This window comes from Monodon monoceros, unplaced genomic scaffold, assembly GCF_005190385.1.
Source record: "Monodon monoceros isolate NGI ecotype Baffin Bay Population unplaced genomic scaffold, NGI_Narwhal_1 Super_Scaffold_10, whole genome shotgun sequence".
Classification (NCBI taxonomy): domain Eukaryota; kingdom Metazoa; phylum Chordata; class Mammalia; order Artiodactyla; family Monodontidae; genus Monodon; species Monodon monoceros.
In genome coordinates, this window is record NW_021703766.1 from 50,633,538 (window position 1) to 50,661,173 (window position 27,636).

Consider the following 27,636-nt stretch of genomic DNA (forward strand, 5'->3'; position numbering starts at 1 on the left):
CAGGCTGAGACCTGGGACCCTTTGCTACCTTGCTTGCACCTGGACAAATATTTCCTCCAGCTACAAAATACAAAGAAACTATAAGGGACTAACTGCGTGCATGTGCACATGGGGCAAATTCTGGACAACAAGATACGAAGAGACCAAAAAGCCCAACTGCCACTTCTGAAGAACCAGGAGCAAAAGCAGGGTACTGCGCGTGCCCACTGCACACACCACCGAAGAGGTGGGCAAGCCACCTAAGCCACTCCTCTGGCCCAAACCCTGGACACACCCCTACCCTCACCCCATAGAAGGGACCAGCTCACCCCACTTCAAGGGAAACTGTTGTTTGTTCTCTCTCCCCCCTGCTGCAGCAGGAACCCCAATAAAGCCTTGCCTGAATTTCTTATCTGGCCTCTGATCAATTTCTATTGATTAAGGAGGCCAAGAACCCTGGTTGGGAACAGTTGAGTCTCTTTTTTTTCTCCCTCTGACCCTTCCTCTGAGAAGACTCTTTTCCATTTCCCTCTTGGAACCCAACCCCTCTTCTTCCCCCACCCTCTCCAAATGCCGCCTCTAATCCATATGACACCTTAGTAAAAATTAGATGACACCCCCCCTTCTCCAGGCTTACTCAACCCCACATCAAGACACATGTGGGACGGGGAGAGGCTGGCTTTTACACCAACCCATCTCCTGGCTGTGTGTCTTTGTGCAGTGAACGATCTGTCCTATCTTCTGTGTTCAGAAGACTCAGTCTTTTGGGGAACCAGGGCTCTGCTCAGGAGTCAGGTCCTCCCTAAGATCCTCTTCTGTGACCCACAGCCAGTCTATTTCACCAACTCCAAGCCCAGTCTCTCTCTAGGACTACAGCTTTCTTTGCCCGGGACCCACCCAAAATGCATTCCCCCAAGACCCAGAGTCTCTTCTTTCCAGGATTCCAATGCCTTCCTTCCCTCCAACCCCTGCGGCTACCCCACTCATCCAGATTTATGAAACATGATTTATTCCTTTGCGAGAGGGGACAAGGGAGAAATTGATAGGCCAATAAATATTGCACAGGCCACTGGTGGAGGCAAGATCCAGGCTGAGGTAGTTTCTGTAGAAAGGCTGAGGGACCTGGGCAGGGAAGGCGCCTGAGTTTTGTTGTTGGGGCCTGAGTGGACGTGAGCCTTGGGGTGAGGATAGTTTCTGGTTCCTCCTGGCCCAGCTTTCTGCCTGGCACAAGGCTCCCAACCCCTTCAGCCTGGACAAGCTGATCGACAGTTGACCAAATGGCCTGCCTTGTAAGTAGCTGCAATTGATAGAAAGATCAGGTCTCCTCTAAAAATTCTGATTGGTTGCTTCCATGCAGGGACAACTGGCTGCCCTAGGTTGGTTGTGCCCAACAGCTGTCATTGGCGGTTTGCCAGAGAACCGGGCTAAAAGGCTCTCATTGGACGTGGGCTGGAGCTCCGCCTCGGTGAACACGATGGGCAGTTTGCCCGGTACAGGCTAAAAAGACAGTGATATATAGCCTCGGGAGGGCACAGTTTAACAGCTGTGCCTGGTGGTTTGTAGCATTGCACAGCTGTGATTGGCTGGCACCACGTTTAAATGTTTGTGGGGCGGGGGACCAAGATGGAACAGAAGCAGAGCCTAAAAGCTTTGATTGGCTGTTCATCCGAAGAGGGGGCCTAGCAACAGCAGGCTGCCTTGATGGGCGACTTTGTTTAAGAAAACAGAGTAACGTTAAGTAGTAATGAGTAACTGGAAGTTGTGGAGTGGTGAAGCATCGTAGCCATGATTGACGGCTTGTCGAGGAGGCGGAGCTTAGTTCCCAACCAGCTGGCTGGGCGGGGCGGGACAGAGAGGTTTCGATAAGGGGTCATCAGTGCTGGGTGGTGCGGCCTTGGGGGAAGTGATAGTAGCCAACGGGTCTAGTTTGGGGAAACCCGGGGGCGGGTACATCCCGATGCTGGGGGTCAGGGCTTGCAGGTGGGCCAGGGCCCGAGTTCCGTTGAAGGCCACGTCACAGCCTGACTGGGCTAGAAGCCAGTTCTCCACCTCCGACTGGAGCCACTGGGAGGTCTCTGCAGAGGGAGGCAGGTGTTGTGAGGAGGTCAGACAGACCTGGAAGGACTGAGAGGGGGCAGCAGGGAGGGCGCAGCACAACGAATAGGAGGGGTCTGGGTTTGGGAGAAGCCTAGGGGAGTGGGACAAAGCCTAGGAGGCTCAGCTTTGGGGCTCTCATCTGGGGACAAGCCAGGGACTCTTGCTCAGGGCGCTTACACAGGTAACGGATAAGGGTGTCTTGTAGGAAGTGTTTGGGTTCACGTATAGGAAGAAGCGGGCGGGGAGTGGGGAGCATGCCACAACGGGAGCCTGATCCAAGACTCCTATCGAGGTTGAGGTTAGGAGAGGGAGGTCACCCCAGGGAAGAGCAGAAGCTGGGTCAGGGGTCCCGAGTGCTGAATCGGGTTCACCAGCGCGAGCCGGGACTGGGAGGTGGGCATCGTGGGGATGGTGTCTCACTGGGGCAGGGCCACTTGGGACTAACGGTAGTCTCAACCCGGTAGGGGCAGGGTGGAGTTTCTTCCAGGTGGGGCCACGTCTGAGCCAGGCAGCGTTGGGATGGGGCGGGGGCCTCGCGGGGGCGGGGCTGAAAGGGGGCGGGGCAGTGTGGGGCCACCTGGCACTCGCAGTCCTACCTTCTTCCGGCTGGCCCCGCGCCCCCCGGGGCCGCCGGGCCAGGAAGCTATGCGCCAGCAGCGCCTCCTTGGTGTGCTCGTCCTGCGCGCGCAGGGCCAGGGCGCTGAGCAGCTCCGAGTTGTTGGACGTGCTGCGGTAGTAGAGCATGTGCGCCAGCTCCAGCGCCTGCACGTTGCGCCGCTGTCCGAACATCTGCAGGTCAGACGAGATCCGGGAGGGTCAGGGCCTTGCTGGGGCTCCACACACACCCCCCAAACCCACCCAGCACGCACCCTCACCCATATACACACCCCTGGGTCACTTACGCTGGTACAGTCCTTCCCGAGGGCTCCAGGGACCTCCCCAGACGTCTTCGGTTCAGGTCCCCAGGACTGGGGCCTGGGTATTTGGATGTTTAACCCACATGCTCTCGCCCCTGGTTTGCTCATTTGAGCCACGTATTAATGAATGTGTTCGAGGATTTCCAGACCATAGGAGTTTTAGTGTCGGCACTTTTTGTTACAATGATTTTTTTTTTTTTTAATCCTTATCGTCTAGACACATACTGAAGTGTTCCCAGATGACGCGTGTAGGATCTGCTTCAAAATAATCCAGTGGTCGGGGAGGCGGTCTTTAGGTGAAACCTGATTGACTGTTGCTAACTGTTGACGCTGGTGCTGGCTACAAGGAAGCTTATTATACTATTCTATTTCTGCATCTGTTTGCACTTCTCCATAATTAAAAAAAAAGGTTTTAAATGTTAAATTGTCAAAGAGAAGTGTTAACAGACAACAAATACTTGATGAGCCGTTTTCAGAGAAGAAGGGAGGGAGCGCCAGGTCTGGGGCCCAGCTGTCTATTGGCTGCCCCCCTTCCCCACCAGGAACAGCATATGCAAAGGGAGAGAAGAAAAGAGAAGCGGGGGGAGGAGCTACAAGTATATTTTGGTAGAGCTGAAGCTTAGATTGTGTCAGATGAGGCTGGGGAAGCAAGGTCTCCGATGCCAAGTTGTGAGCAAGGGAGAAGCAGGGCCAGCCCCGGGGCCAATGGGGATGGGCTGGAGGGGACCAACGGGGGGGGGGGCTAGGAAGAGGGTCTGAGCTGGAGCTAGGATAGAGGAGAGGAGATGGGCACAGAGACTTGGGGAGGGGGGGCAGGAAGGATGGGCTGAAGACTGACGGGTTGGGGGGCAGGGCCAGGGCGACTTCCAGGGGTCTAACCAGTGACCGGGGGACAAGGGGGTCAACCACAGATGGAGAACCAGGAGGAAGAGCAGGTGTGGGAGAGATGCTGCCCTCCACCTGGCCAACTTGGCTGCTTCAGGCTGAGCACAGAGCACCCCGATCTAGGAGATGATGGGGAGCTGCTTGTGGAAACCACGGAAGTGGACGAGATCTCTCGTGGGTGGAGGGGTGGAAGGAGAAAGAGGGACGTGTATCCTGCGGCAAAATCAGCCTCCCAGGTGTTTGATCTGAGCATCTGTCCCAAGACGGGGAACTCGGGAGGACAAGGGGGTTTAGGGGAAGATGGATGCTGTGCGGGCAGCTGGACAGAGGCCAGGGAGACCCACATTTAAGGCATGGAGGGAGTTCCCTGGTGGGCTAGTGGCTGGGATTTGGTGCTTTCGGCGCCATGGCCCGGGCTGAATCCCTGGTTGAGGAACTGAGATCCCACAAGCCAAATTAATAAATAAATAAATGATAAAGTTAAGGCATGGGGGCTCAGCCTGGGGCATGGGAAAATGTCTTAGGGATGCAGTAAATTAACTAGTGAACTGGGTTTTAAACTGGGTGCTTCAGAGCCCAAGAGGCTCAGGACCCTCCGTCCCCACGGGCCACTGAGAGGTAGCATGGATGGTCCTCCCTGGGCTAGAACTGTGTATGTCCTCCCCAGAGCAGCTCTGCACCCTCCCCTCTGTTGTCCGTGGTTGCCACACGCCCTCTATGCTTACAGCCCTTCCATAGCCCCCTGCCCTGAGGATGAAGTCCAGGGCCACTGCCTTGGCATTCAAGGCCCTCGCCACTCCCTCTGGGGCCTCGCTTCACCACGCTGCACCCCAGACTCCATCACTGTGAGATCCCCCCCAAGCTGTGCTCACCCAGCCCCCTGAAAGGCTCAATCCCCGCCTTTCAGAGCTTCCCTCCGATCCCCCCTGACCCTTGGTTCTAGGTAGGAAGTGCTCCCCCCTACCCCTGCAACCCTCTCAGCCAGCGCAGGCTGGTTATTATCTGTGGGATTTATTAACCAGGCTTCCTACGAGCCCATTGGGATGGCTGAAAACAGCTTGAAAACCAATGAACCAGCAAGTGAGTGAGCGGGCACAACAGCAACTTCACGCCAGTCCACATTCCTGGGGCCAGTGCCACCCCTGGGGAGAATCAGTAAAAGGCAGCCCCTTGAGGCCACCTCAGCCTCGAGACAGAGCTCGCAGCTCAGCAAGCAAAGCACAAGTTGGATTCCAGCCCCCAACTGTCCCTTCGGCCACGCATCCTTGGATGGTGGACAACCTGCACAACTGGATGAGGCGGCCCTGCGCTCACATGTAGCGGAATCAGGAAGGGAGCTTGTTAATAATACAGGCCCTGTTCCCAGAGTTTCCAATTCAGTCCATATGGACTAGAACACAGGAGGCTGCGTTTATAAAATAGCTCCCCTGGTGATAGTGACACCTGGCCAGGATGGGGAAGCCCAGACTCAGGAGGCAAGAGCACAGTCAGTAATAACAGTAATAATGGTAATGGTGAACTCTCATATAATACCTTCTGTGCTATGTGCCAGGCTCTGTTTTCCACACTGTATGCGTATCAATTCATTTACTCCTCACAACAACCCCCACTGTCATCTCCACTTTAAAGAGGCACAGAGAAGTTAAGCAGCTTGTTCAAGGTCACACAGCTAGGGACTTCCCTGGAGGTTCAGTGGTTAGGACTCCACGCTTCCACTACAGGGGAATGGGTTCGATCCCTGGTCGGGGAACTAAGATCCCACATGCTACACGGTGTGGCCACCAAAAAAAAAAAGCTAAAAAAAGAAGGTCACACAGCTAGAACACGGTAGAACTAGATTCAAACCCAGGCAGTCTGGTTCTAAAACACACACCCTTCCCACGTCACTAAGCATGCAGTGAGTGGCTGTGAACACTTGTATCCCACTAGCCACATGCCAGCCCTGTATCCAGTGTTCCTCACAGATTCACTCATTTCCTCCTCACAACAGCCCTACCAGGCAGGTCTTGCTATTACACCCATTTCCCAGATGAGGAAATCGAGGCACAGAGAGATCAAGAAACCTGCCCAAGGTTGTGTTGAGTAAATAAGGAAAGGAAAGGAAGCACAGCACGAAGCAGGAATAATCCACAAAAAGAGAAACAAAACGATAGGGTGGCCTGACCTGGCTGAACACCAAGGAGCAGGCTTGGTGGGGTGGGCCGCTTACCTTGGAGGCCCGCAGGCCCATGAAGGCAGTGAAGAGCAGCAGCAGCAGGGAGGTGGCCATCTTGAGGTCGGAGAGCACCACCATGCCCACATTGACGAAGAACACCACACCCGAGACGACCAACGTGAAATTGAGCAGGGCCCGCTGTAGGGTGGGCGTGCGCACCTTCAGCTCGGGCAGCAGCTGCTCCAGGCCCTCCAACGGCATGTCCTTGAAGCTCTTCAGCACCAAGTGCCCCCGCTTCGTTCGGGCTGCTAGCACCACCCGCTTAAAGTATCTCCTGATGGCCGGAGATGGAGGGGCAACGATGGTCAGGACCACCCCAGGGAGCCCCACTCCAACCCTAGGACACTCTCTCTGGCTCTGTAGTCACATCATCATTTTAAAAGCTAATTAACAATGGTGGGAGGAAAGTCAGACATAAGTGTCCAACAATAAGGGATCAGTGACATGATACAAACCCTTATTATTGGACACATAGGTTGCTTCTGATTTTAAGAACTTGAAAAATGAGAGCTAAGATTCTTTAGTTAATTATCTTTTTTATTATTTGTTAATTGAAGTATAGTTGATTTACAATATTGTGTTAGTTTCCTGTGTACAGCGAAGTGATTTAGTTGCACAGGTATATATGTATATACCTCTATTCTTTTTTTTTAATTTTCCATTATAGTTTATTACTTTAGTTAATTTTCAAATTCAAATTCTATATATATTTCAGAGTATCTGCTAGGTGCCAGGGAGTGCTATTTAGCTCTGGAGAGACAACACTGAATTTGTGGAGCTGCCTTTGTTGAGCTTATGGTCCAGCATGAGAGACAGATAATTAAACACAGAGTCTGCACGTGTAAGTATGTCCTTGGAATAGATTCCTGGAAGTGGAATTACTGGTTTAAGGGATATAAGAGACGTTTTGTCTTTGTTTTTGTTTTTTTTTTTGCGGTACGCAGGCCTCTCACTGTTGCGGCCTCTCCCACTGCAGAGCACAGGCTCCGGACGCGCAGGCTCAGCGGCCATGGCTCACGGGCCCAGCCGCTCCGCGGCATGTGGGATCTTCCCGGACCGGGGCACGAACCCGCGTCCCCTGCATCGGCAGGCGGACTCTCAACCACTGCGCCATCAGGGAAGCCCTTGTCTTTGGTTTCTGTTGTGTTTTGTTTTTGGATTCGTAACCGTATTTGATACACTGATTTCCAGAAGGATTGGGTGATTGACAGGTCCATTGGCTGACTGTGAGAAGGTCTGGCTCTCCTGACCCTACTCTGTATTTGAATATCTATTAAAAATATAATGTTCATTAGAATCCTGGCGGTACCACTTTTTCAGAATTTGGTCTTCCCTCTCTGAGCCTCAGTTTTCCTCATTTGGAAAATGGAGAAAAATGTCCTTACCCTTTCTCTTCCCCTGGGAATTGTAGTTCTTACTTCTCCTTAGAAAGAAAAGGCAGTATTTGATTCACCTCTCCCCCTTTCTTGGCTTCCCACCCGGGTCCCAGACACCCAAACCCAGACACTGACCTGTCAGTCCCCTCTCGACTCTAACCTTGCTCCCTCTTGCTGTAGCTGGGGAACCAAGGGCCGCCTCACCTCTCTGCAGGGGGCGACTTGAAGAAGCCATGCTTGAAGCCCACGCTGGACTTACGGGGCATCTGCCCGACTCGCTGGCCCAGGGCCCAGAACTGCATGTAGATATACTGGTCCAAATTTATCGTCACCTGCCAAGGGGGAAGAAGGAAACAGGGGCAGCTGAGCATAAGCTAGGGTGTGAGTGCGGAATACTCGAATTAGATACCCCTGCCCCCGATGATCCCCTGCCCCACTTCCCAGGCTTATCATCACCCAGTGTGTAGGCAGAACAGCCATGTATGGTTGTTCATGTTGTATACTGCACAAGGGCACACCACCCAAGATGGTGCCATTCACATCACAGTCATCTTTATTACCGTATTTCCTAGAATCTAAGATGCCACTGATTTTAAGATACTCTATAATTTATTATTTTATGAAGCAACTAAAAGGGAAAATATATTGCCAATTAAACTATTTCACACTACCCCTTGTAAGTCACATCCCAATTTCAGAGACAGTAAAGTATGACTTCAGAAAAAAAGCACATCTTAAAAATCACTAAAATGTGGAAATCTGGAAGATTTCAGTATTTTTTTTATAATTTTGTTGACTTTTTTTTTCTTTTGGCCGCACCCCATGGCTTATGGCATCTTCTTAGTTTCCTGACCAGGGGTGGAACCTGCACCCCAGCAGTGAAAGCGCTGACTCCTAACCACTGGACTGCCAGGGAATTCCCTAATTTTGTTGACTTTAATGGTATTTTGTACTGATATTATTTATTATAGTCAGCCCTCCATATCCGTGAGTTTCCCATCATTGATTCAACCAACTACGGCATGGAGAAAAAAATTTTTTAATTCCAGAAAGTTCCAGAAAGCAAAACTGGAATTTTCTGTGTACCACCAACTACTTTACATAGCATTTACACTGTATTAGGTATTATAAGTAATCAGAGATGACAAAGTATGCAGGAGGATGTGCATATATATATGCAAATACTATGCCATTTTACATAAGAGGCTTGAGCATCCGGGGATTTTTATATCCACAGGGGTCCTGGAACCAATCCCCCCCACCAAAGGACAGCTGTATTTGTTTTCTGGCAAATGGTGATAAAGTCTCTAGTCCTAAGAAGACCTGTATCTTATGATACTTTTCCAACAGATGGCAGTGAAGTGACCTGAGAAAGAGGTACCTTTTTCTAATTCACCAAAGGTGCCACAAGAGCTGGTGCCCTGTGTTCAGGACTACAACTCCCAGCAGCCTCTGCTTCCCAAAGGCTCCACCCCTACCCCAAGGCATCCTGGGAGTTTTGGTTCTTCTCTGGAAGACAAGCACCTGGACCACATCCTGAGGGTGATGGACCACCAGAGCATAGGCCAGGGTGTCCTCTGAGAGTGGGGAGAAGTTGGCCTGGGCCAGCAGGGGCTCCAGAGCCCGAAGCACCTCCTGTTCATTGGACAGACGCTGGGGGTCTGTAAGTGAAGGCTGCTCAAGGGTCTCCCTGTCAGGGTTGATGGGGTCATACAAGGCCTGAGGAGAGAGTCAGAGAGAAGAAAAATGAGCTAGGTCACTGCATGAGGGATTGTGGGTGCACATAAGGATGTTCCTGGCCCCATCCTTTAAATGATGGGGTACCCCATGGCTTGATTCTAGGCCCTCTTCCCTTCTCTTCCCTCAAGCTCACTCTAAGTCGTCTCGCCATCCCCTTGCCCTTAAACACCACCTCTGCGCAGATAACTATCTAACCCACATCTCCATTTCGGACCTCTCCTCCAAGTTCCAGACCTAATACCCATTTCCAGTGCATGAGCTCTGTCCTCCCCTCCTGCCACAGTAATAGAGGTGAAGGTGGCCATGGGGCTGCCCAGATAGACTACATTTCCCATCTTCCTCTGAGAGGCTAGGTGTGGCTAGGAGAATTCATCAATAGAATGTGAGCAGAAGTGACAGGTACACCTTCTCCCTCACTTCTTGCCCCCCCTGCACTTTCCACTCTTTCCTTGTTCTACCAGCTTAGAATGCTCTTCTGCCTACAACCCAGTTCTGAGCCCACAGAGATGAAGACTGTGCCCTAAGGGGATGGCAGAACAACAAGATGGAAGGAACTTGGATCCCGGCATCATCTCATGTGGAACAGAGCTGCCTATCCACCTTGGCCCACTTACCACAAGGCTGTTAAGTGGGAGAGAAAGAATCCTCCACCTCCTTTAAACTACTGCCTTATGGGGTCTGCTTGTTATAGCAGCTAAGCCTTTATAGGAACTAATACAAACTCTCCACTTGACATTTCTTTAGGGATGTCACAGTTGCCTCAAATCCAACATCAAGCCCACAAAATAACATCCTCTAATCCCTATCTTCCAACAAAATAACCATTCGAGATGTCCCCTCCCAAAATTGTACCATTGTAGATGCTGCAGACCTAGACATTTATCATCTTTTCATAAGGAAATAAAGGGTATAGAACAGCACCATCCAATAGAACTTCCTGCAATGATGGAAACATCTCCATGTGCACTATCCAATAGGTTGCAGCTGGCCAAAGATGGCCACTGGGCACTTGAAACGTGGTGGATGTAATTGAGGAATGGGATTTTAAATTGTTATTTAATTTTAATTATTTCGAATTTACACAGGCACGTGTAGATAGTGACTATCATATCAGACAGCCCCAGGCTAGGGTAAGGGGTGCTTTCTTCTAATTTGCACATAGACCCTGGTACAGACATCAAGGTCAGTGTGGACATCCACTCACACAGACCCTCGCCTTCACAGTCTGAATTCATCCCTGCACAGGGGGGAGAGTGTCTGACTCATGACCGTCCCCACCACCCCGCTCTCAGGCCCTCTATGTCCCACACTGGGGTCCTGAAACTCCTCCCCAATCCCCTCCCCCACTCCACCCCACGGTGCCCCCCATCTTCTCCATCTCAGAAGAGGCCAAGCCCATCCTTCCAGGTGCTCAGGCCCAAAGCCTTGGGTCATCCTGGACTCCTCTCTTTCTCCAGCCCATCAGCAAATCCTGATGGCACCACATTCAGAATATTGATAGATCCAGAATCTGAGCACTTCTCACCCCCTGGACTGCTGTGGTGGCCTCAGTGCAGGACTCCCAGCTCCCAGCTCCCATCTCCCATCCTCACCCCCCGTCTGTTCCCGGTATGGCCACCAGAGGGCGCCTGTTGTCATCTAAATCTGCTCACGCCTATTCTCTGCACAGAACCCTCCCCTGGCTTCCACCTCACCTAGAGTCAAAGCAAAGTCCTCACTGTGTCCCACAAAGCCCTGCAGGATCTGGCCCCGGGTCCCCTCTTTGACTTCATCTTCAGCCCTGTCCCCCTTGGGCACTCAACTCTAGCCCCACCAGCCACCTTGCTGTTCCTCCTTACACACCATGCACACCCCTGCCACAGGGCCTTTGCACTTACTATTCCCACAGATCTCCATATGGCTCACTCTGGCCTCCTTTAGGTTGCTGCTCAAATCTCACCCCCTCACTGAGGCCTTCCCTGACTACCCTACCTAAAATTGCAAAAATACCTCTGATTTCTTTTTCTTCTTAATTAGGGTTACCAGATTTAGCCAAAAAGAAATAAAATGCAGGACATCAAGTTAAATTGGATTTTCAGATCACAACAAATAATTTTTTAGTTTAAGTATGCCCTATGCAATATATAAGGATTGTATTACATGGACATAATTATACTTAAAAAAAAAAACTATTCATAGCTTATCTGAAATTCAAATTTAACTGGGTATAGAAGGTTGAATAGTGTCCCCTAAATATTCATGTCCCCTTGGAACCTCAGAATACGACCTCGGGCTTCTCTGGTGGCGCAGTGCTTGAGAATCTGCCTGCCAGTGCAGGGGACACGGGGTTGAGCCCTGGCCTGGGAATATCCCACATGCCGTGGAGCAACTAATCCCGTGTGTCACAACTACTGAGCCTGTGCTCCAGAGCCCACGAGCCACAACAACTGAGTCCACATTGCCACAACTACTGAAGCCCGCATGCCTAGAGCCCGTGCTCCGTAACAAGAGGAGCCACAGCAGTGAGAAGCCCACGCACCGCAATGAAGAGTAGCCCCCGCTCGCCACAGCTAGAGATAGCCCGCGTGCGGCAACAAAGACCCAATGCAGCCAAAAATAATAAAAATAAAACAAATAAAAAAAAAAAAAAGAATACAACCTCATTTGGAAATAGGGTCTTTGCAGGTATAATTAAGGTAAGGATCAAAGTGAGATCATACTGGATTAGGGTGGGCCCTAAATCCAATGAGAGTGTCCTTAAAAGAGACAGAAAAGGACACACAGAGAAGAAGGCAATGTGAAGATGGAGACAGAGATTGGAGTGATGTGTCCACAAGCCAAGGATTGCCGGCACCCACCAGAAGCTGGGAGAGAAGCATAGGATGGTTCCCTTCCTCCAAGCCTCCAGAAGAAACCAATCCTGCCAACAACGTGATTTTGGACTTCCAGCCTCCTGAGCTCTGAGAGAATAAATCTCTTGTTTTATGCCACCCAGTTGATGGTAATTTGCTATGGCAGCAGTAGGAAATGAGTAAACTGGGTGTTCTGTACTTTATCTGGCACCCCTATCCATGGTACTTAGCACCTCTTAACGTATTTTACTTCTTTACCTTGTCAAGGGTCTGTCTCCCTCACTAGAACATGACGCCATGAGGCAGATACACACATCTCAGGCTCACCGCTGTGTCCTGGGGGCTGGAACCATTCGGGGGACACAGTAGGTGCTCAGTAAATATCTAGTGAGTGAATTCAGTGAATAAATGCGTAGGAGAAAGGAGGAGCAGAGAGAGGTCACCTACCAAGGTCACCCGCACGGCTAGTGAACGACAAAGCTGGCGCCTGAACTGGGCTCTTCTTGTTCTTTGCCTGGTTCCTCAACGGACTTAGGTCACCAGCAAATGGTCACCCAGTGTGTCTCACTCACCTTTGGTGCTTCTACCCAACCCTCTCAGTGTCTCCATTTAAAATCTGCTGCCTCAGTGAGAATGTCTGTCTTCACTGTATATTCTTTCTGTTTCAATATATTTAAATGTTTATATAATAATATATTTTTAAATAACTTTAAAAAAAAGTGCCCCAAAGAAGAGCTTGGAGGCCAGGAGACAGGGGTGCAAATCCGAGCTCTGCCACTTGGGACCTGTATGATCTTGGGCACATCTGGGCCCTCTTGGAGCTTCAATTTCTGCTTCTGCAAATGGGGCTGATGGCAGCTGCTCCTCGGTTCTGCAGGAAGGAGTTGATGAGCCTGACACAGAGGGGCCGATGTTGCCCCTCATCGAAGCAAAGAGGAGAGCTATAGGGGGGCAGGAGCGGTAAAGAGTTAACTTGGCAGGCCTGGGTTGTCCAAACCCTGCACATTCCAAAGAACTGGTGGGCTCCTGGGAGGGAACCTCTAAGCCCTTGGACTATCCTGCCGGATGGGAGTATCTTGGTTTACCAGGGGCTTGGGCCACACCTGATAGTCTGTGCTAACAATGTGATTCATGGTGGGGCCATGAAGTAGCAGTGTGACCTCTGGAGGGGCTGGAGACTAAGTAACTAAGATCAGCCACGTAGGCAGTCAGCCACGCCTGCCTGACCAACCACCATTAAAAACCCTGGACACCAAGGCTCAGGTGAGCTTCCCTGGTGGGTGATATCCTGCGTGTTGTCATGCACCACTGATGAGAGAATGAAGCACTGTTCCTGTGACTCTGCTGGGAGAGGACAACCGGAAGCTCTCACTTGGTCTCTCCTGGACCCCGTCTCCTTGCCTTTTTCCTTTGTGATTTTGTCTGTTCTCCTTTTGCTGTAATAAACTAGTACTGGGAGCATAACAGCTTTACTGAGCTTTGTGAGCCCCTCGTGGAAATCAGTGAATCTGAGGGTGGTCCTGGAGGTGCCCAACACAAGATCCTAGAGCAGGAGGAGTATGCTGAGAATTTGGCTTCCACCGTTTCCTGGAGTTCTGCTTCTCTCTGACTTCTCCTTGTCCAGCCCCCTCACTGCTTCCAGTTCCCCTTCCCGACCTCTGGACTGGCACTCACTCCTCAGGACTAATCCCCCTGGTGGTTGCATGCAGTACCATCTAGATACTTCCAGGGTTATTTCTTAGCCCAGCCCCTTCCCTTGACCTCCAGCCTGTGGGCATTCAAGTCCCTCTCTCTACCGGGCTGTCCAATAGACAGCTCAAATTTCTGAGTCCAAAACTGAGCTCTCAACCTTCCCCACAGACCTGTCTCCTGCCCCCGACTCTGTCTTCCACGTCTCAGTAAGTGGCAGCTGCATCCCTCGGGAGGAGCAGACCTGAACCGCTGGAGGCCCCCTTGACTCCTCTCTCTCTCAAGGCCCCGCCCACACAGCCGAATGCTGATGCCTTCGGACCATTAGCAGCGTCTGACCACTTTTCACCACTTCCACTGCTATTACCCTTGTGGGAGCTGCCATTATCTCTCACTTGGACAAACATAATAGACTCTTTAATAGATCTCCCTGCCTCTGACCGTCTTTTCCCTACATGGCAGCCAGAAGGATCCTATTGACACCCGAATCAGCTCATGACCCTCCTCTGCTCAGAGCCCACCTGCGGCGGCTCCCAGCTCACTTAGCATAAAAGCCAAGTCCTCTGCATGGCCCACAAGGCCAGGCACAATTTTCCCCCACTCCTTCTCTGCTCTCACCTCTTGCCCTCTCTCCCTCCAGCCAGTGGTCCCATTGCCATTCCCCCAACACTCCAGGCCCTCTCTCACCTCAGGGCCTTTGCACTTGCTTTTCGCTCTGCCTGGAATGTCCTTCCCCAGACACCCATGAGGCTCGCTGCATCACTTCACTCAGGTCTTAACTCACCTGTCACCTCCTCAGAGAAGGCTTCCTTGACCACCCTGTCTAAAACAGGTGCCCTTCTCGTCCCTTTCTATTCCACCTTCAATAGCACTTACAACTCCTGGGTATCATATTTTACAATTATTGATTTATCATCTCCCCAATTGGAATGTCACTTCCACAAGGGCATGGCTTCATCTCTTCTGCTTACTGCTGCATTGCCAGTGCTTAGAACAGGGCCAGGCCCCAAGTAAGCCCTCAGAGAATTTTTGCTTAATGAATGGATAAGCAAACAAGGATGACAGGGCCAGAGGGGCCCTGTCCTCACCTGCAGCTGGGCCAGGATGTGATGGTAGTGGAACAAGGTGCAAAAGTTCACGTGGGTCACGAACTCCTCCAAAGCCGCCTTCTCCGCAGGACTGGAATGGAACTCCTGTTACCTCGGGAAGCAAAACTTCTCTTTAGGCCTCTCCCTACTTCCTCATGGGGAGGAATTCTTTCCTGGGCAACCCAGACAGACAATCAGAGCTCTGGGCTCTTTAAAATTTGGGCGTGTTTTAGAAGGGACAAGGGTTGATCAATTTCACTGGCCAAGAAACTGAGGTAGCTCCAGAGAGTGAAAAACAGATGACTTGAAGAGCTAGATGTTCAGGTTCCCGCTTTGACACTTACTGGCCAGGAGTCACTCCTTATTTGTGTGCCAGGCGCTGTTTGCTGGCATGATATCATCCTCTAGAGGATGCAAGGAGGTTGATGGAATTATAACCCTCATTATTCAGAGGGGACACTTAGATTCAGAGAAGTCACTTGCTGAGGGCTACACTGTCTGTATAAAGAAAAGCTGAGACTACAATCCAGGCCTATCTGACTCCAGAGCACACATACTTAACCACTTTTTTATGCTTCCTATCTCGGTGCCCGGGGTGAATGTCATCACTTCTCTGAGCCTGTTTCCTTATCGGCAACAGAGGATCATACCCTCTTTCTCAAAAAAGCAATCGTGAGAATGTGATGTGATTATGTGTGTCCGTATATATACACGTGTGTTTATGTGTGTGTACATATACTTTCGTGTATGGATAAAGCCCAGCACAGGACTTAGTCCATACAGGTGTTTAATCAATAATTATTAAATGAATGAATGATAATACAGAATAATCACAAGTATGATGGCAATAGTGGGGTAAGCTGTTAGGGTCGAGCAAGTGCCTACTTGCCTCATCCTTGTCCCCGCCCTGCTGTGGAGTCAGATCTGGGCCACTAGTCATGACCTTGGGTGAGTCACTGACCTTTTCCTGATTCAGTTACCTCATTTGTAAAATGAGAATGATGGTGGTACCTCTCTTATTGGGTTGTTCAATAATTCAATAATATGTGGGAAATGTTTAGCACAGTGCCATATAATAAGAGCTCTGTGTGATATCATTATAATTATAGCTTCGTGGGTATAATAATTATTATTAGGCAGTAGTAATAGTAATGATGAGGATGATTATTATACCCATTTTGTAGAGGGAAAAACCATGCCCCAGTGAGCGCTTGTTCCAGCCCCCAGAACAAGCTGGAGTCCGGAACTGCTGCGGCACCTATCTGCATCTCAAAGGTCAGTCCCCTGCATTCCAACTCACTCCACGCCCACCTGGGCCTATAAAGGGAATAGGAACTACAACTCCCAGGGGGCTCCAAGGCAGCCCTCTATAGCATGAAGGGCTGTACCGCCGCGAGGCCTGCCGGGATTCGTATTTCCAAGGCTCTTGGACCCGGGGCGGGCTGTACCTTTATCAGGAGGCGGAGCAGCTGCTCTTTGGAGAACGGGATGAACCGCTCGCGGTACTGCTGGGACCAGTTGCGGGGTTCCGTGGGGTTCCACATCTTGCGGTACTCCCCCATCTTGGCCGCCAGCGATGACAGGGCCCGGGGGTGGTCGAGGAGCGCGGGCAACAGGGGCCATACTCGGACCCTGGATCCCCAGAACCCCCGGGTCACATGCAGCATGGCCAGACCCTTTCCCCGCAGCCTAAACGAGGGAAATGGGCATAAGTCAATGGTCATCTGGGGGTAAAGGCGCCCTCTCCACCTCCGTGTCCCAACTTCCAGGGGCCGTTTCTACCCCAGGAAGGGCGCAGAGCCCATCCGCCCGCCTCGTAGGCCCTTGCTGTGCGTCCCCTCCCACAGTGCTCAGTTGGCCTGAGTCCTAGGCAGGGGTCAGAGGTCTTCAAGTCCTGGAGCGTATTGCGGTCCCAGAAGCCCTGTGGTGGCACAACTAGTCTCTGCGGGGTCTAGGCGGCAGGTGGATCTTAAGCGCATAGGATATGCTCGGAAGGCTACATAGGGGTGCAGGGCCGCCCACCCCCGGCCAGGCAATCCTTCACCCTTTCCCTCACCTTAGCCAACGTTCAACTGTCATTGAGCCTCCTGCGCATGTGCAGAAAAGCGTCCTGGTCCTTCGAGGTTCGGCTTCAGTCCGCAGTAAGACGCATGCGCAATGCCTAGGTCATTGAGAGAGGTCCCTTTCCTTCTTCTAACGCCCTGTGTCGACTGCGCACGCGCAATCTGCCTGCCTCGCTCCACAACTCGCTTTCCTTGGACTCGGCGCATGCGCTGCAGAAGTATCTCCTTGTCCAAGAGCTTCAAAGGGAAAGGGGCGGGGCGGGCGCCAGACTCCCGGGACTTCCGGGACCGTGCAGGGCTTCCGCGCGCAGCCTGCCAACGGCGGGCGGCCCAACGTCCGCTGAGACCACGCCCCTGCGCCTGTCAGCTCCAGAGTAGGCGGGGAAAGAGAGGGGGCGGGGCTTTGGCTCAGCCAATCAGCTCCAGCAGAGAAGGAGCGAAAAGGCGGGAAAAAGAGGAACCAAAAGAAGGCTGAGGTGGTGCCAGGACCAGGAGGGGAAGGTGGGCGGAAGGAAGAGCGGTCCTCCAGGTGACGTTGACCCGGCCTCCAGAGTAGGGGTGACCCTTTGTCAGGCAGCATCACCCCCAAGTGTCACCACCCCCATTCCACGTCCTTAAAGGGAAGACCCCGATTCTCTGAAGGTAGCTTAGTGCCGGGGGCACGGCCTCCTCATTCTGAGGGGGCAGCTGAGTTCCGAGCCCATGTTCCCTACACATCTGAGGTCCAGACCCCCGACTTGAGGAAATGCACTTTTATGAAGATGGACCTGAACTCTAAGGGGAGACCCTGATTCTAAGGCAATCACCCGCAATCACGAGGACAGCCTAAAATCTACCCTGAGCTGCTTGGGGTCTACACTATGGGTGCTGTCACCCCAAAGCCTGAAAGGGATCCCCCTGTTTCAGACCTCCCCGGGATTCTGATCGCCATTCCAGCACCCCTAGTCCCTCGAAAATCCCATTAACACAGTCCTTAAAATGGGCCCTCTGGCTCCTGTGTCAGGGCATCACACTAGTATCCTGCCTTCTCCCCGCTCCTTCTCCCTAGCCTGGCAGGCATCTCCCCACTCTGCACCTCCACCTCTGGGGCCCTCCTCAGCCTGCATTCCTGACTCCTGGGACCCCAGCAGCTCCCTCACCCTGTGCCCCTACCTCTGCAATTCTCAGAAGCCCCCTCCCCCCGCACCCCAATTCATGGGACCCTCTCATCCTGCGCCCCGATCTCTAGGACCCCTACCCCAGCATCTCCTTCACCCATGCACCGACTCCTAAGAACCCTCACCCTATATAACCCCATCCTGGGACTACAAGGACCCTCCCATCCCCTGCCCCCTACTCCTGGGACCCCTGGCAGCCCCTTTACCCCACACCTTGGACTCTAACCATCCCCCCTCCATCCCTCTTGTCTTGCAGCAGCTGAGCCCCAGGGTGGGCCTAGAGCCTCTGGACGGTAGTGCCCAGCAGGCAGCGCCCAGCATTCCTGCTCCGGCCTCCCAGGGCCTGGGCAGCAGAACAGCAGGCATGCACATCCCAGAAAGCCTCCAGGACCTGGCCAACAGTGAAGCCGTGCAGTTTCTCAAGAGGCCAAAGACGATCGCGCGGAGCTTTGCAGGGGTGAGGCCCTCCTGTAGCCCGGCTGCCCCGTGGGTGACAGGAAGCAGGTGTCTCATCTCCCAGACCCAGTGCAGAGAGAGTGGGGGGGGGGGAAGAAGGGGTTAGATGGGGAAAATGAAGCCAAAGGGAGCTCATAACGGAAGTCACCCTTTACTGAGCATCTAACTGTAGGCCCTGCGCTATTCTGAGCACTTATTAACTCTCCTTGGAAGAAACAACCCTGCAAAGTGGGTGCTATGGAGCCCCATTTTTGAGAGAAGAAAACTGAGGATCAGAGAAAGTTAAATAATTTTTTTAAGGCTGTGCTGTCCGATTTGGTAACCACAAGCCACATGTGGCTATTCTAATCTAAACTAAATAAAATAAAATATTCAGGGAATTCCCTGGCAGTCCAGTGGTTAGGATTCCGCACTTCCACTGCAGGCGGCCCGGGTTCGATCCCTGGTGGAGAAACTAAGATCCCACAAGCTGCATGGTACGGCCAAAAAAAAAAAAAAAAAAAGAAATCATGCCTCAGTCACAGTGGCCACATTTCAGCCTGGCAGCTCTCATATTGGACAGTAAGGATCTAGAACATTTCCATCATGGTGGAAGGTTCCATTGGACAGCATTGGCTAAGGTCACACAGTAAGAGGCAGGGAATCAGACTGGGGTCTGTGAGATGCCAGAGCCCATTCATTTCCACCTCTCAGACAAGGGACCAGGAGAGGAGCAGGGGCTGGGGCCTCTGGGGGGAAAGATGCACAGAGGTAGGAAGAGAATAAGAATATGTAATGTAGACCTAAGATGCCAGAGGGTAGGTGGTCACTATGGCCAGGCACAGTGCCAAGCAAGGGATTTACCTGCATTCGTTTCATCATTACCACATTCGCGAAGAGTCAAGACACCTGGGGTCAGATCCTCATTCAGCCCCCGACTTTGCTGTGTGACCTTGAGCCGATCACTGCTCCTCTCTGGACCTCAGTGCTTGAGGAGTTAAAGCTGTGACTGTGGGCTTTACGCTGTGCAGCCTCCACGGCACTCCTCTGACAGAGTTGGGAACTGAGGCCCAGGGAGATGATGAGATTTGATCGGGGTCAGGAGAGTAGGTGGGCTGCCCGGGATTGAATGCAGGGTCCTATTCCAGAAGGATCGATCCGGCCTGACTGGGAATCCTGGTTCGACCACATGGTCTCCATGTAGAGCGACATCCTGCCCTGCTTGCCTGGGTTGGTCCTGGCGTAATTGTCAGCAGCACCTCCTTTGATTCTCAAAAGTGCCCCGTTTTATTTGATAACTTCCCCGGTGACCCCAGGTCTGTGTGACCTTGAGCAAGTGACTTGATTTGTCTGAACCTCCACACCCTCCTATGTATAGTCCTTCCCGCTCACCAGGAAAGACTGTGTGTGAAAATGAAATCAAGGCCCCTAAAGTGATTAGTGTGTGCCTGGCAAGTAGCCATCTTTCCTTCGATAGCGATTATTATTGGGACCAACTTGTGATCGAGGAGAGAAGGATGGGTTTGGGGGCCATAGGGTGGTGGGGACTCGTGTCCATCGTCGTTCTCACCTAAAGGAAGAGGTGAAAAACGCATTCCACATCCCAGTTCCAAGTCCCTCGCTGGCCTCGCTCTTTGGCTCCTCACCACGACCCTATGGCATGAGCATCATTACACCTGTTGGACCCAAGGGGAAACTGAGGCTCACAGAGGTTGAGCGACTTGCCCAAGGACGTCACCCAGCTGGAGAGCGAGTCAGAAGGATGCACGGGCTTGGCTTCTGATGCTTCAGAAGGAAGGGCAGGTGGCGAGGGAGAAGGGGGTGGGGAAGGGCTGGGGGGAAGGGCCTCCGACTGTGCCAGACGTTTCAGTCACAGACTTTGCCTGCCACCTCCCTCCTCCCTCCCGCCCGCCCTCTCCTCCTTCCCCCCTGGCCCAGTTCCTCGGCAGGGAGTCTCCGGGCAGCTGGTCCTCCCATCCTTCGTCCTTCTCACGGCTGCCTGCCAGCTGGTGCCATAACTAATGAATCTTTGCTCCCTCCCCGGGGACAGGCCAGGAGGGGTGTGGAAGGAGGTCTGCCTCGGGCTTCAGAGGCTTAGGGTCCCTCTGGCCCAGCCAAGCCCCCTTCTTGCTTGTCCAAGGTTTTTTGGGTCAGTGGACAGACAGCCCGCGGGCCTGGAAGTCAGGGGGGCTGGATTCCAACCCCCTCCCCGCATGACTAACCTTGAGAGGACGCTTCCTCTCTCTGGCCAGTCATGAGAATTGCCATCAGGGCCAGGCGTCCACGTCTTTGCAGCACAGAGACAGACTGGGAAACTGAGGCTCCAAGAGGTGAGCAATTTGTCCAAGGCCAGCCACACAGCTGTCGGAGTCAGACGCGGCTGGCTCTTTCCACTGCACAGTCACGGCTTTCGATTTATCACCTGTGAAAGGGCAATGGATTAGTAACCGCGACCACGCGGGGCCCCCGGGGCTGCAGGGAGGGGGCAAAGGTAAAATGAATCCGGGCTCAAAAATGATCAATGGGCCTTCCCGTCCTTGACCTGGCTCTGCCTCGGACCAGCAGGGCAAGACGCTCCCCTTCTGCAGACTCAGTGCTGTAGCCCTGAAATGGAACGGATGTGAATACCCTCCCTTAATGCTAAAGTGCTGGACAAAAAGAGGGACTAGTCATTATTATTATTATTATCTGTTCTTTTTATTCAGAGAAGGCAATTAAGGCAAAGGAGAGAGGAGAATGGACAGAGGCTGTAGAGTTTGGGGTCCATCCTCTGCCTCTCCCGTCCCCACTCTGAAGGGCAGCGCAGGAGCAAAAAAGAAGGGCCAAAGTCATTCACTCTTTCAACACATTTGCAGAGGTCCAGTCTGGTGCTGGGTGCTGGTTGTAGAGAGAAGGGGCCCACGTGCACCCTGTCGAGAAGGAATTCAAATACTAATGAATTACCTTCCCCTTGTCTCCTCCCCTCCCTCCTGTCCCCAACACTACCACATCCAATCAATCACCAAGTCCAATGTTGCGTCCTAAATATCACTGGCTTCCCCAGAGCCCTGGCCTCAGCCTTTCTGCCTGGGCCCTCCCATCCATCATGACCAGGGAGATTTTCTCTAACTCCCTGTCTGACGCTGGCCATCCTCTGCTCAGAGCCCTTTCATGCATAAAATTAAGTCCAAGCTAGAAAATTAATTTTTGCCAGGGCTCCCAAGTCCAGGCCCCTCGGTGTGGTGTTCAAGGCCTCAGAGGGTCTGGTCCCTGTGTTTCCAGCCTCACCTCATACCAGACCCCTCAGATGAGATTTGTCTCCAGCCCCTGCAGGAGCTTCACTCTGCAGCATCTGGCGTTCGCACACATGGTTTGGCCTGCCTGGAATGCCCTTCCTCCTGTCTGCCTGCAAAACTCCTCATTCTTTTTTTTTTTTTTAAGTTTTATTGGAGTATAATTGATTATAGTTGATGTTGTGTTAGTTTCAGGTGTACAGCAAAATGAATCAGCTATACCTGTACATATATCCACTCTTTTTTAGATTCTTTTCCCATATAGGCCATTACAGTCTATTGAGTTCCCTGTGCTATACAATAGGTCCTTATTATCTATTTTATATATAGTAGTGTGTATATGCCAATCCCAAACTCCCAATTTATCACTCCCCAAAGCTCCCCATTCTTTAAGGTGCAGTTCAGGTCTCACCTTACTTCTTCCTAAATCCGGCCCCCTGACTTCAGTTCCTGCTCAAACCTTGACTCTCTCCCTGAGCGTAGGCCCCAGCCTCCTCCCCAGACTCCCAGCCTCCAGTCTCACTCACTCCAGTCCACCTCTGCATGGCCCCACAGGGCTCTTCATACGCCCGGAGCTGACCCTGCCCCTCCCCTGCTCTCAGCCATTCCATGGCTCCCTACTGACCCCCAGACAAGATCCCACTCCATAGCCTTTCTCACCCTGCAGCATTCCTTACAGGCCTCACCGCATCCAGAAAGCCCTCCTGGACCAGCTCCCACCCCCATCACATACACACCGGTTCCTTCCATATCTGGTGTGGCCCCTGCCATGCTGCATTGTGACCATCTGGGACAAATCGCTGGGGCTTCAGATCGTCACTGAATCTCATTGATGGGAACCTCTGCCCTCGGGGCTTCTGGTCCAGCCGGTGGCAGCATATATAGCAGGGGTTAAAGCAGACTCAGGAGCCAGACAACTTGGGTTCAAACCCAGGCACTGCCTGTCACTAGCTGACTGACTTTGGGCCACTCTTCACCCTCTCTGTGCCTCAGCTCCATTATCTAAAAAAACGAGGGTGTTAACAGTGCCCACATCCTAGGGTGGTTGTAAGGATGACACAGGCTAGTAGTGCTTGTGGAGTACATCGGTGGTTTCATAAATGAACAGGGTTAGGTGGACAGTGGTACCCCCGTGTGCTATGTGCAGTGTGTGCACAGACAAAGGTGACAGGGCTAGCATATCGGTGAGGCTGCATTTGCTTTTTTTTTTTTTTAATTTTATTTATTTATTTTTGGCTGTGTTGGGTCTTCGTTGCTGTGTGCGAAGACCTAGTTTCTCTAGTTGTGGAGAACAGGGGCTACTCTTCGTTGCGGTCGCAGGCTTCTCATTGCAACATCTTCTCTTGTTGCGGAGCCTGGGCTCTAGGCACACAGGCTTCAGTAGTTGTGGCACACGGGCTCAGTAGTTGTGGTGCACAGGCTTAGTTGCTCCACGGCATGTGGGATCTTCCCGGACCAGGGCTCGAACCTGTGTCCCCTGCATTGGCAGGTGGATTCTTAACCACTGTGCCACCAGGGAAGCCCTGCATTTGCTTTTTTTTTTTTTTTGGGCTGCGCCGTGTGGCATGTGGGATCCTAGTTCCCCAACCAGGGATCGAACCCGTGCCCCCTGCAGTGGAAGTGCGGAGTCACCACTGGACTGCCAAGGAAGTCCCAGGCTGTATTTGCTTTAAAAAAAAAAAAAAGCCTTAGGAGTTCCCTGGTGGCCTAGTGGTTAGAATTCAGCTCTTTCACTGCCGTGGCCCAGGTTTGATCCCTGGTTGGGGAACTGAGATCCCACAAGCTGTGTGGCGTGGCCAAAACAAAATATATTAAAAAAAAAAAAAAAGCCTTGAAGCAAAAGGTGAATGTTCATTAGGTACTGAGTGTTTATTACACTTCTCTCTGTACGTTTCTGTGTCTTTGGAATATTTCACAAATTCCTTTTTTAAAATGGAGAGGAATTAGTGGAGCTGGGAGAGAGGAGGAAGAAGTGGCTGCCAGAGGGAAAGACTTGAAGGCAGAGAGAATCAACAGGATAGCAGATACTTGTTGCCCTCTCTTCCCGAATCCCGGGCACGGTGCATTTCATATTGGTACTTGGGTTTGGGGGCAGAAGGTGAGCCTGAGCGAGGCAGGGGTGAGTGGGGGGGAGATGAGGGGCTGGGACTCTGTCCTGGGGGTGCTAGGGAGCCATGGGGGTGCGGGGCTGGGAGCTGGGAGGGGCAGGGTGTGGAAAGAGCCCCTGGGGGGCCGTGTGGGGAGACTTGGAGGCAGGGAGGCCGGGGAAGAGGCTGGGGCAAGGGCCCAGTGGGGAGGATGAGGCCTGAGCTGGGATGGAGGAGAGGGGCCGAGGGGCAGCGGGAGGATGGCTCTGGGAAGCTCTGAGGATGTGACCGGGAGGGAGGGGTCAGAACCACCGGGAGGGTGTACGGCAGGGCCCCCACACCCAGCGATGGGGACCCGCCCGGGAGGATGAGCCGGTCTGGGGAGACGCTGAGCTCTGCTCCGGCCCCTGGGGACCCCCATCCCGCACCCACAGGTCTTCTCCCTCATCGTCTTCTCCTCCCTGCTGACTGACGGCTACCAGAACAAGACCAACTCTTCGCAGCTCCACTGCGTCCTCAACAGCAACAACGCGGGCTGCAGCTTCGCTGTGGGAGCTGGCCTCCTGGCCTTCCTCAGCTGCCTGGCCTTCCTCGCCCTGGACGCCCATGAGGGCCGCACCACCAGCAGCCACTTCAAGACGGCCTTCCAGCTCCTGGACTTCATCCTGGCCGGTGAGCCCCCCGGGCACTGCCCTTGACCACCCAGCCGGCCCCGACCGTCCTCCACACGTGACCCAAAGCTTTGCCCCTCACTTCTCAAAGCTCTTCTGCGCCCGCTGTTTCCTCCCGGGGAATCATTGCCCATCCCTTAGACTCAGGGTAAGGGTCATCTCTTCTGACCCCCAGACTAATTCTAGAACCTCTCTCCTGCCCAGCTTTTTCCTCGCATTCACCTCCCTTCTTCACAACCTTTGTTGAAAAGCCACCAGTGGCAGTGGCCAGCGGTTGGGTGCAGAGCGCAGAGTCAGACAGACCCAGGTTTGAAATCTCACCTCGGGTGCCTCCTCAGTGTGTGGGTTTTCTCCCCTCTCTGAGCTTCTGTAGAAGCTGGGATGAAATCTCCCACCTTCAGGGTTTTTCTGAGGATGAAGCTCGAGAAAGGACTCCTGCAGTGATGTTGATATGTACCAGGCATATCCCCTGTGTCAGGCACCACTTCAAGAGCTCCCCATGGCTGTCTCATTTCTTCCTCAGAACCACCCAAGGAGGGAAGTCCTGTTCAGATTCCTATTTCACAGTAGAGGAAACTGAGGCTTGAGGAGGTTGTATAATGGCTGCCGAGTGGCAGATCCAGGCTTCCAAGCCAGGCCTGGCCTCCTAACCAATGCCGAGCACCCTAGATAGAGCCCAGCACACAGTAAGCGCCAAATAAATGCTCGTTCCTTTTCCTCAGGCCCCAGGCTCCTTCCTCTCCTTTTCTGCACCTGCCCAGTTCCAGCAACTTAGGGCTGGGAGGGCCCCTAAAGGTCACCGAGTCCAGCGCTGTCCAAGAGAAGTTTCTGTGAGGACAGGAATGTTCTGTGCCTGGACTCCCCAACACGGGAGCCACGGGCCACGTGTGGCTGCCAAGCACTTGAAGCGTGGCCAGTGCCACCAAGGGGTGGAATTTTTTTAAATTCTATTTCAATCGATTGGAATTTTTGATTGAGTGAAACATAAAAAGCTGCAAGTGGCCAGCGAGCCCCGTAGTGGACGGCACACCCCACTCCAGGGGTTGTTTTGCGGCTGGCTGGGAGGGAGAGGCCACGGCAAGACCCGAGGCCCCAGCCACCCTTCCTGAGCCCTCTCTCCCCAACTCACGCCCCCCCCCCCCCCCCCTCTTCTCTCCCTCGACCCCCCAGCCCTCTGGGCAGGCATTTGGTTCGTGGGATTCTGCTTCCTGGCCAACCAGTGGCAGCATTCGCCGCCCAGACAGTTCCTCCTGGGGAGCAGCAGTGTCAAGGCCGCCATCACCTTCGCTTTCTTCTCCATCCTCGTCTGGGTGAGGAGCCTCCTCCCTGCAGGGCGGGGTGGTGTGAGTTAAGAGGGCTAGAACCTTCCACCCAGCTCCCCAGGACCTCTGCAAGCCCCTTTTGTGACTTTGGGCAAAGAGGGAAGAAGGCGCCCCTTCCTCCCAGCAGACTCAGCCCAGTGTGGGCATCATCCAGTGAGCTGTGGCACAGCTCCCACCTGGGCCGACCCCACCCAAGCCAGCCTCCAGCTCGCCCTCCTCTGCCCACAGATACTCCAGGCCTACCTGGCCCTCCAGGACCTCCGAATTGATGCTCCAGTCCCCTACAAGCGCTCCCTGGACGACGGCGGCGTGGTGGTGACCTCTCTCTCCCCGCTGTCCGCCACCAGCCCTGTCAACACGCCCACCACCGGTGCCCACAGCCTGAGCTACACCAGCTCCGCCCTGTCCCCCCATCTGACCACTCCGAAGGCCCCCCGCCTCACTATGATGCCCGACACCTAGACAGCCTCATCCACACCAGTAAAGAGACTCCTCCCTCCAGAAGGGTTTCTGAAAACTGCCCTCTGTCCTCATATCTGTTTCTCTCCGGTCCCTCGAGTGCCATGGGGAGGGGGGAAATCCTATGGGGTCTCCTCAGGGGTTTCTGTAGCGGGTCCCACTTCCAGTCCACCTCCTGGACTCTCCCTCTGGGCGCCACCTTGATAGCTAGGGGCGGCGACGGGAGGGAAACCCTTTTTTCAGGCCTGTGACACAGCGAGCCCTTTACTCCTTGCACTGGCCACAGGAGGGAGGCACGAGGTGCCCCACTGTACAGCTGAGGAAGCTCAAGTTCAGAGACAAGATGCTTCCGCCCGTGGAGAGGGCTCTAAGGAGAACCAGGGCCAACACTGGGACCGGCCCTGTCTCCAGGGCCCACATCCTTTAACTCACCCCAGCTGACAAGGGACCCACTCAGACCCATGCGGTGGGAGGAGTGGTTAAAGGAACAGGGGATGGCAAGTCCATGACTGAGGTCAGGGGAGATCCTTGTCTTCAAATATTTGAAAGCTTGTCTTAGGGAGCCCCGAAACTAATCGGGGACTCGTGCTTGGGCCACAAAACGCTCCTGCCTGCAGGGACCCAGCAGGTCACTCCAGTGGGTGAAGTACCCATGAAGCAAGAGGGGGGCAGGGGCCGAGTCTGGGAAGGGGCAGCCTTCACTCAGCACCCAGCGTTCAGTACCACAGCCCGGGGGTGTCCAGAGCAGTGCTGTCCAGGACTTTCCTAGTGGTCTGGCGGTTAGGACTCCACGCTTCCACTGCAGGGGGCACAGGTGCGATCCCTGGTTGGGGAACTAAGATCCCACATGCCACGATGCAGCCAAAAAAACCCAAAATTATAGAGCAGCGCTGTCCAATAGAAACAAAGTGTGAGCCATGGGGGGCAGCATTTAAACTTGCCAGCTGGCCACATGAAGAAAAGTAGAATGAAACAAGTGAAATGAATTTTCATATATTTTATTTAACCCAGTATATCCAAAATATGATCATTTCAACATGTCATCAGTATAAAAAATTACTAGCCAGGTAGCTTACATCCTACTGCACTAAGTTTTTGAAATCCTTCGCCTGTTTTACAAGGACAGCACATCTCAATTTGGGGTCACCACATCTCAAGTGCTAATGGTCACTGTATTGGATAGTGTCGCTCTAGAACCTTCTAGTTTTTCTAGAACAACCGGACATCCGTTTCTTTTCATGTGGAATTAGTTGGCAAGGAATACAAAAAAAAAAAAGCTTAATGTTAGGCTGGCCAAACCAAACACACCCACACAGGGGCCACAGTGGTTGCAGAGCGTTCATTTACAAACTG

At 52.9% G+C, this 27,636-nt stretch overlaps 2 protein-coding genes and 1 long non-coding RNA gene across 6 annotated transcripts; 2 read left to right on the forward strand and 1 right to left on the reverse strand.

Moving 5' to 3' along the window:
• Positions 1-971: 971 nt before the first annotated feature.
• Positions 972-17,060, reverse strand: TMEM143 (transmembrane protein 143). 3 transcript variants are annotated; one of them, XM_029211636.1, is made up of 8 exons: positions 16,874-17,060; positions 16,266-16,506; positions 14,818-14,922; positions 8,994-9,188; positions 7,674-7,801; positions 6,088-6,367; positions 2,673-2,865; positions 972-2,054 (listed from the first exon to the last, which is right to left on the reverse strand). In XM_029211636.1, exons 1-8 carry the CDS (start codon positions 16,894-16,896, stop codon positions 1,795-1,797), a joined length of 1,425 nt encoding a protein of 474 aa, XP_029067469.1. In that variant the 5' UTR covers positions 16,897-17,060; the 3' UTR covers positions 972-1,794. The 3 variants fall into 3 exon arrangements, with proteins under 3 accessions (XP_029067469.1, XP_029067475.1, XP_029067463.1); XM_029211642.1 differs by lacking the exon at positions 8,994-9,188; XM_029211630.1 differs by lacking the exon at positions 16,874-17,060 and having other exon boundaries at positions 16,266-16,541.
• Positions 2,715-7,390, forward strand: LOC114888963. Of its 2 annotated transcripts, XR_003791916.1 has the most exons (3): positions 2,715-2,871; positions 6,809-6,934; positions 7,038-7,390. It is a non-coding gene; the product is annotated as an uncharacterized LOC114888963 (long non-coding RNA). The 2 variants fall into 2 exon arrangements; XR_003791915.1 differs by lacking the exon at positions 2,715-2,871 and having other exon boundaries at positions 6,424-6,934.
• A 269-nt stretch (positions 17,061-17,329) lies between the features above and the next one.
• Positions 17,330-26,342, forward strand: SYNGR4 (synaptogyrin 4). Its single transcript, XM_029211364.1, has 5 exons — positions 17,330-17,409; positions 18,297-18,494; positions 24,266-24,503; positions 25,673-25,812; positions 26,053-26,342. Exons 2-5 carry the CDS (start codon positions 18,402-18,404, stop codon positions 26,284-26,286), a joined length of 705 nt encoding a protein of 234 aa, XP_029067197.1. The 5' UTR covers positions 17,330-17,409; positions 18,297-18,401; the 3' UTR covers positions 26,287-26,342.
• The last annotated feature ends 1,294 nt before the right edge of the window (positions 26,343-27,636 follow it).

What these genes read in the sequence shown, in the direction of transcription:
- TMEM143 (XM_029211630.1), bottom strand. Translation starts at nt 16,541, where the DNA reads ATGACCATTGACTTATGCCCATTTCCCTCGTTTAGGCTGCGGGGAAAG. An exon ending in ACCCTCAGGATGTGGTCCAG is followed by an intron (nt 7,802 to 8,993) that starts GTGCTTGTCTTC and finishes CCCCCTTGGCAG; the next exon opens with GTGACGATAAATTTGGACCA. An exon ending in AAGTCGCCCCCTGCAGAGAG is followed by an intron (nt 6,368 to 7,673) that starts GTGAGGCGGCCC and finishes TCCGGCCATCAG; the next exon opens with GAGATACTTTAAGCGGGTGG.
- SYNGR4 (XM_029211364.1), top strand. Translation starts at nt 18,402, where the DNA reads ATGCACATCCCAGAAAGCCTCCAGGACCTGGCCAACAGTGAAGCCGTG. An exon ending in TCGCGCGGAGCTTTGCAGGG is followed by an intron (nt 18,495 to 24,265) that starts GTGAGGCCCTCC and finishes CCGCACCCACAG; the next exon opens with GTCTTCTCCCTCATCGTCTT. An exon ending in TCTTCTCCATCCTCGTCTGG is followed by an intron (nt 25,813 to 26,052) that starts GTGAGGAGCCTC and finishes CTCTGCCCACAG; the next exon opens with ATACTCCAGGCCTACCTGGC.